The sequence below is a fragment of the Falco cherrug genome, chromosome 4 (genome assembly GCF_023634085.1).
Source record: "Falco cherrug isolate bFalChe1 chromosome 4, bFalChe1.pri, whole genome shotgun sequence".
Classification (NCBI taxonomy): Eukaryota; Metazoa; Chordata; class Aves; order Falconiformes; family Falconidae; genus Falco; species Falco cherrug.
The window spans coordinates 89,697,668-89,705,316 of record NC_073700.1 but is presented as its reverse complement, the minus strand read 5'-3'; the positions used below and the strand labels follow the sequence as shown (position 1 = coordinate 89,705,316).

The following is a 7,649-nucleotide window of genomic DNA, read 5'->3' as shown; positions in this document are numbered from 1 at the left end:
GGGACAGCATCTGGGGGACGATGGTGGTGACACAGCAGATCTCCAGGAAGGAAAGCCTGACAGGAAGAAATGCACAAGGATCTGCAGGGAATTGCCTGATTTGAATGCCCAGGGAGCTTGTTAGTGTTAATAACAACTCCAAGCTGAGATCTTTGTGTGCGTCCTTGGGATGGGGAAAATTACCGGGTGGAAGCTGCTGCTGTGTTTGCCCAAGGCAGCCAGGCAAAGGTGAGACACCCACTAAGCTGAGCATCGTGCTGGAGCATTTGCGTTCGCTTTATTCTTGACATCGTGAACTCCCTGTGCCATGGCAGCACTTGGAGGACCTAGAGGTGTCACTTGGCCTTCCTAAAAGTCATGAAGAGCTCAGCATCCTTGGCAAGAGGAGAAGCAGCCTGAGGTGGCCTGGATGGGAATCGGTCCCCTCTGGGAAGGCGTTGCGGGACAATGCCGGCAGGCCTTTTCAGACAGGCCAGGGGACGCCACGGTACCCGCAAGGCTCTGACCCCGTGCTGGGCAAGCACGAGCGCGTGGTGGGAAACACGCTGCGCCCCGCTGCCTTGCACAGACCCTCTCAGGCTCCCCGTGCAGCGCGGCCCAAGCGCGGCTGTTTGCTGCCTCGGAGCACCGATGCGCAGCAGCCCTCGAGGAGGAGAGGTGCTGAGCCCGGGCAGCGACTGCAAGGGGCACCCGCTGATCCCGGTGCCGGTGCCGGTGCCGCAGGCGGTGGCGGGAAGCGCCCGCGGCCGGGCGGGCCGAGGCGGCAGCGCCCCCTGGCGGGCCCGGCCGGGGCTGTCCCCCCGCCCCCGACACACACGCCCGGCCCCGGCCGCCGAGGTTCGTGCCCGGCCGCAGCCCCGGCTCCGAGCCCCGTGTCTCCCACGGCGCAGTAATACACCGCCGCGTCCCTGCGCCGGGGCCGGGCGAGCCACAGGGCGCTGGACCGGCGGTCTGCCGCCACCGACATCCGCCCCGGAGGGTCCTGCACCTCTCTGGACCCTTTGTGACCGCTCGTGATGAATGCGGGGCCTCGGCCCGGGAGCTGGCGGTACCAGTAGATTAAGTCTCCTGTCCCTATGCTGGGGTGTGAGCAGTTGATGGCGATGCCGGTGTCCTCGGTGGTCTCTGCCGACGGCTCCTGCTGCACCTGGGCTCTGCCCACAGCCACTGCCGAGGAGAAAAAGAAGGGGGAATCCTCAAAACCTGCTTTGTGCCCTGCCCCGCCTGCCGTTCGCCATGGCAAATCCCAGCCAGGAACGTTCGGGCATGGGGGGGGGAGAAGAGTTTCCAGAGGATGTCTACAGGTGCATTAACGGAGGTGTCCGTTAACGGCTGGCAGACATACGAACGCGAGAGTGACAGGTGGAGTCACTGGAGAAAAACAGGGACAAAGGGAAGGAGCCCGAGGGGAAGCAGCAGCGGGGAAGGAGCCCGAGGGGAAGCAGCAGCGGGGAAGCAGCAGCGGGGAAGGAGCCCGAGGGGAAGCAGCAGCGGGGAAGCAGCAGCGGGGAAGGAGCCCGAGGGGAAGCAGCAGCGGGGAAGGAGCGGCTGCAGGCGCTCCGCGGCAGAAGGCGGAGGGAAGGAGGCAGCGGGCAGGGCTGGACAGCGAGAGCACGGCGAGTTTCCGCAGGGAAGGCGGGATGGCAGCAGAGGGAGGGAGGGACGCGAGCCCGGCGCGGCGGCAGGGCTCCGTGCAGAAGCCCGAGGGGACGGCAGCCCTGCGGGGGCCCCCGCAGGCCGAGCCCCGGCCCGCCCCCCGCCGCCAGCCCCGCGCACCCAGCAGCAGCGCGGCCAGCCCCGCCAGCCCTGCGCCCCGGCCCCGCCGCATGCCGCCGCTCCGCCGCCCGCGCCTCGCTGCCCCGCGCCAGCCCCGGCTCTGGGCGGCGGCCGCGGCGCCTCCTCTCCGCCGCCTCCTCTGCTCCGCGCCGCCGCCAGCTCCGCCCCGGGGCTGAGCCCGGCGCCGGCGCCGCTCGGGGGCTCGCCGCAGCCTGGGGCAGCAGCGGGGCCTCGGCCCGGGAGATGGAGCAGCTTCCGGAGCTGCCTCCCCGCTCCGGGGCTGGAAGCGGCAGCCCCCGCTGCCCTGCGGGTGCCGGGGAGCAGCCTCAGAGCCTGCCTTCTGCTGCCTCTGCAGCCCACTTGGGTCATAGAGAAGGTGTGCGAGAAGATGCCGCTCCAGCTGTTGCCCAGCAGTGCTGAGAAAAGGGGAGCAATCGCCTCTCGGCCTCTTGGCAATGCTTTGTCTGAGGCGGCCGAGGATTCCCTTGGAACTCCTTGGCGCAGGGGCACAGTACTGGCTCATGGCCAGCTTGGTGTCTACCAGAAGCCTAGTTTGTTCTCTGCACAGGACTGCTTTCTATGGGTGACCCCGGGCTGCCCTGGTGCGTGGTGCTGTTCTTCCAAGGACGGGAGTTTTTCCCTTTCCCTTGTTGAACTGCATGAGGTTCCCATCAGCCCATTTCTCCAGCCTGGTGTGGTCCCTGTGGCCAGTGGCCAGACCCTCTGGAACAGCAGCCACTCCTCCCAGGTTGGGGTGCTCTGCAACCCTGCTGCGGGCACGCTCTGTTCCATCATAGAGATCATTAGAGAAGGGGCTGAACAGGGCCCACTATTGATCCATGGAACACCCACTACTCAGTGGCCTGTGACTCAGTTTTGCGCCACTGACCGGCCCCCCCTGGGCCTGGACATTCAGAGAGTTTTCAATCCACCTCACTGTCTGCTCATGCAGCGCTCTATGTCAATGGCTTCTTTAATGAGGACGGCATCAAAGGCCTTGCTCAAGTGGAGCCAGATGAGATCCACTGCTCTCCCATCATCTCCCAAGCCAGCCTCTTCATCGCAGAAGCTTACCAGCTTGGTCAGGCGTGAGTTCCCTTTGGTGAAGCCATACTGACTACTCATGGTGGCTTTCTCATCGCTATCATGCCTGCATTAATCAGGCTTTCTGGGATTACCTGCTCCATCCCCTTCACAGAGACTGAGGTGAGGCTGAAAAGCCTGTGGTTCCTTGGATTCTCCTTCTTTTTTCTTGAATGAAGGAGCAACATTGGCTTTCCTCCAGTGCTCAGGCACGTCTTCCAGTCACCGTGGTCATTTGAAGATACTCGTGAGTGACCTGGCAATGACATGAGCCAGCTCCCTCAGCTCTTGCGGTGCATGCTGTCAGAGCCCACGGACAGTTTCTATGTGCAGTTTGCTTCAGTATTCCCTGACCTGATCTCCTTCTGCCAAGGGCAGGTCTCCCTTACTCCCGACTTTCCCCAGGTCTGCAATTGGGATTCCTGAAGGCCAGTCTTGCTAGTAAGGAGTGAGGCAAAAGCGGCCTTCAGCACCTCAGTTTTTCCCCTATTCTGTGCCACCAGGGCCCTCATCTCATTGAGCATGCTCCTTCATTTGCCGTATTCTTCCTTTTGTTACCCATGCCCTTAGAGGAGCCCTTCTTGCCTTTGACATCCCTCCCTCGACTGACTTCCAGCTGGGCTTTCTCTTCCTTAACCTCATTGGAGGTTGTCTCTGTACGCCTCCCAGGTTACTTGTTGTGGCTTCCACCTTCCGTATGCTTCCTTTTTGTGTTTGAATTCCACCAGGAGCTCCTTGTTCATCCATGTAGGCCTCCTGGCGTTCTTTCCAGACTTCTTCCTTGTTGGGATGGGCTGCTCTTGAGCCCGGAGAATGCAATTCTTGACTAGGAACCAGCTTTCTTGGGCCCCTGTTGCCTCTAGGGCCTTATCCCAGGGGACTCTTCTGAGTACATCTTTGAAGCAGCCAAAGATTCAGCCTCCCCTTCCCTTTCAGGCTGAGGAAGACACAGCCAGCTCCTCCCAAGTCAGTGACAATCAGACCCTGTATCCTGGCATCTCTGCTCAGGAGCAGCCCCTTGGCCTCAGAGCATGTCCTGCAGATGGGCAGCCCAACCACGGCTGTCCCTCAGTGAGGATCCTGGTGCTGCTGGCGTGCCTGAGCTGTCAGCAGCTCTCAGGCCTATGAGGAATGCTATTCCTCATGGTTTCGGTAGCGTAGTGCTGCAAAAGGAAGCTCAGTGAGAAGATGGCTCCAAAGGAAGCAGGAGTGGGGCTGGAGTGAGGAAAAGCATTTACAAGAGCCCAAGACATTCTCCTCCTCCTCCTCCTCCCACCTGTCCCCATAATGATGGGCCATGGCCTGCACCCAAGGGCAAGGATAGCAAGGGCAGGTCACCTGTACACCCTCTATGCCAGAAACAGTTCCCTGCACAGCACGGCAGTTGCACGCATGGGCAGGGCTAAGGCGACTCACAGGCTGACGCTGAAATCAGCCTGGCCAGGCCACAGACGACGGCACCCAGTGCCCAAGCCCCCACAGCTGCTCTGTGCTGCCTGGCCTTCCCCCAGGCAGGAAGCAGCTTTCCCCCAGGCCAGCTCTTCTCCTGGAGGACATGTTGCCCACCTCTGCCTGCTGGTCTGCTCCCCCATTCAGCTCTTGGATAGACTTGTACAGCATGGTCCCGCTGCAGAAGAGATGAGGCAGGGCTGAGGGCAGCACACAAGGTAGGGCATAAGAAAGGCTCCAGGGACGGACAGAGCACACTGAGAAGAGACTTCCTCAGGCTCCCAACACACAGCAGCCGGAGGGTTTTCCAAAATCCTTGTCATCATGTCGTTCCAGGAAGGAGCATTGCCACGTGGCATGTCACTTATGTACCTTTCCTCTTACCTTGAGCTCTGACCTGTGAGGGACGCATCCTCGAGCAGCTGCTCTAAGAGACAGGCCTGCAGGAATACCTGAAGAAGCAACGTGCCGCAGGGAAACCAGAAAGCAAAGAGCAGCAGCAAGGCACCAATGCAGAAACTGCGCTGATCTCCTGCATTGCCTGTCACCTCAGCAGAGCCATTGGGCAGAATACTCACGTAAGCCACAGCGAAGGCACGGGGACCTCAGATTCTTTCACCGCCTTCTGCTGCCTCTCAGGCCACTGACACCGGCCCTCCCTGGAAGAGGGTCTTGGCCTGCAGAGCTCTGGGTGGACGGGGGAAGGAGCGCTGCCCGGGGACACCTGAGGGCCCCTTCCCCCAAGCTCAGCCTTGCACAGGCACGTCCCCTCCCTCCCCTGGCTCGTCGCACAGCCGGAGCATCTCCCTGTGCCAGGGTGTCTTGCACAGCAGCGAGGTGCACGGCACTGGCCGAGACCTCGACTTGCGCTGGCTGCAGGACGCTCTATTTCCCTGTGGTGTTCAGCAACGTGGTGAAATGGCCGCTCTGCCTGGGACTACCCGCTGCCTGCTACGAGACGTGCTGTGGGGCTTAGCCTTTCTTCTGCTGGTACCAGAGCAGACGAGGAATCGTACCGTCAGTCAAAGCCAAGGCTTACCCAGCGGTTGCCTCAGGAAGTCAACGATGACGAGATACGCAAGGACCATGCTGAGATGGATCGTCCTGCATGTGTGAGAGCGACTCAAAGACCGCCCGCGTCCCCACCGGGAGCTCTGAGAGAGCAGAGCTGCCAGAAACGACTCTGCCAGGGGAACCCAGAACGAGAAAGGGAGGAGAGAATTCTTGTTCTTAGCATGCCTGAAATGCCTGTGCTGTGCTCCTGCCTCCTCCAGCAGTGGCACCTGTTGCTCCTGCACTCAGCAGCTTCTGCCTTGCCAGGGTGGAGGGGCGACAGGCCTGCAGCTGGGGACCAACCTCTCTGACACATCCTCCCATGCAATGTCGTGGGAGTCTCTCCTTCCCTGATGCCTGTGTCCTCTCTCTCACAGCACAAGGCCTTGGTGGGGTTGGCCTGTCCTAGCTCCTTCACGGTGCCTAGCGCCAAGCTCCTGTCAGCACAGCCCAAGGCTGCAGCTCTTACAAACATCATCTTCAACACCCCCAAGCCCTGCAGACACCAACTGTCCCACTCAGCCCCACAGGCACTGTGGACTTTCTCCTTCTATCCAAAAGAAGATCGGTACTCGAGGAAGCAACACATGAAGCTTTGTGCCCCGCTGCTCAACCCCTCTTATAAATCAGCTTCTGCCAAGCTCACCCAACACCACACAGCCTTTCCCGATGACCGTAACCCTGCCAATTTCCCTTTCCTCCAAACCAGCTGGATCTCCAGCTGTCCTGCCCTTACTTCCAGTCCCATCAAACAAACCTGCCAAACTGTTTCTGCTCTTCCCATAGCATGATGTAGGTTGGACAGGGCCGGTCAGGGCTGTGTCCAGACGAGTCTTGAAAACGTCCAAGGCCAGAGCCTGCACAACATTTATGGACAGTGCATTCCAGTCCTTGAGCTTTTTCAGGGTCAAAAAGAACTGGAAAATAAGGTTCTCACACGTCAGTAGAATTCCGCAGGTTCCAAACTGTGTCTGTGGCCTCTCGGCCTACCGGCACCGTGCACTTGGAGAAGAGCCTGGCTTCATCTTCTCCACGTGCTCAGAGCACGTAGCTGTAGACACCCATAAGGTCTCCCTTTGAGCCTTCTTTTGCTAAGGCCTCGTTCCCTCAGGCTCTGAGTGCATCATGTCCTCAAGCTCCCTGCCTGCCTTGGGGCCTCCCGCTGGACTCCCTCCAACACGCCTGTACCTTGCCTGCACACCGAGGAGCCCCAGCCTGAACGCAGGAGCCCAGGCATGGTCTCAGGAGTGCCAAAGAGAGGAGAAGGATGACTTCCCTGCCTGTGCTGGTTCCGCTTTCGCTGGCATCTCAGAGCGCAGTAGGTGTGCTTTGCCACAAGGGCACACTGCTGACTCACCTGCAGCCACTGGCCACCAGGCATCCCCTGCCTCCCCAGCTGCCTGACCTCCAACCTGTGTCTACAGCACGGTCCCAGGGCCCTCCAGAAGCTGAAAGGTGCCTCTCCCCGGAGGAAGTGCTCGATCATGGCTCAGGCCTTTGGAGAACAATCCTCTTCTGGTGTGTCCTACCTGCATGGTCGCTTCTGGTGGAACTGCAGCGTAAATTCCTTCTGCCTGTGATCTGTCAAGCCAGAAAGGTATTTCAGCATTGCCTGGCTCTGTGTCCGCCGTATCTATCCGTTTGTCAGCTTTGGCACTGGGCTCATGCTCCACCTCGCTTTCTATAAGCTGCCAAAGGCTGATCCATGCATCTGAACAGGGTGAGATTGCAGGCTCAGGGTTCAGCCAACCCCCAGGTGCAAGGCAAGGAGGGATCTTCCCTCCTTGGGCTCATTTGGCCAGGAATTAAGTCACGAGCATGATCATGCCTCCTGCCTAGAACCATTCTCTCCAACGGCAGCTCTCGGTGGATGCTGGGGGGAGCCTAGGAGCAAGACAAGTAGGATCCTTCTGCTGAGGATTCACTCCTGTGTTCCAAGCCCCTGGGCTTGGACTTGGCTGAAAAAGTCGCCCCCATACCAATCTCCACAGCTTTCCTCACTGGCACAGAGGCTGGGGAGGCACACGCCCAGCCTAACCACAACCCACAGCACCATGTTGCCCTCTGCTTTACAGCCAGGCTTCATCCATCCCTCCAAGTACCCACCTGGAGAACCCCTGGCGGCCTGTGCTGCCCTGGGCTCCAGGACACCACCGCTGAGGCAAGCGTGCTGGCTGGCCGCTTTGAACCGCATGCAAAGAATGCCTGGAGAAGGGATCCTTTACCACCGGTTCACGGCGAGGGCCTCTGCCGCTGCACAAACCAGGTTTTCCTCTGTGCTTCAGAAG

General features: G+C 60.2%; 1 protein-coding gene across 1 annotated transcript; it reads right to left on the bottom strand.

Annotated features, from left to right (window-relative positions):
• Window positions 1-339: 339 nt before the first annotated feature.
• LOC129735946 (collagen alpha-1(I) chain-like) lies at window positions 340-2,038 on the bottom strand. The gene is made up of 2 exons (XM_055708707.1): window positions 1,777-2,038; window positions 340-1,167 (listed from the first exon to the last, which is right to left on the bottom strand). The coding sequence occupies exons 1-2, from the start codon at window positions 1,826-1,828 to the stop codon at window positions 575-577; spliced, it is 645 nt and encodes a 214-aa protein (XP_055564682.1). The 5' UTR covers window positions 1,829-2,038; the 3' UTR covers window positions 340-574.
• Between the last annotated feature and the right edge of the window lie 5,611 nt (window positions 2,039-7,649).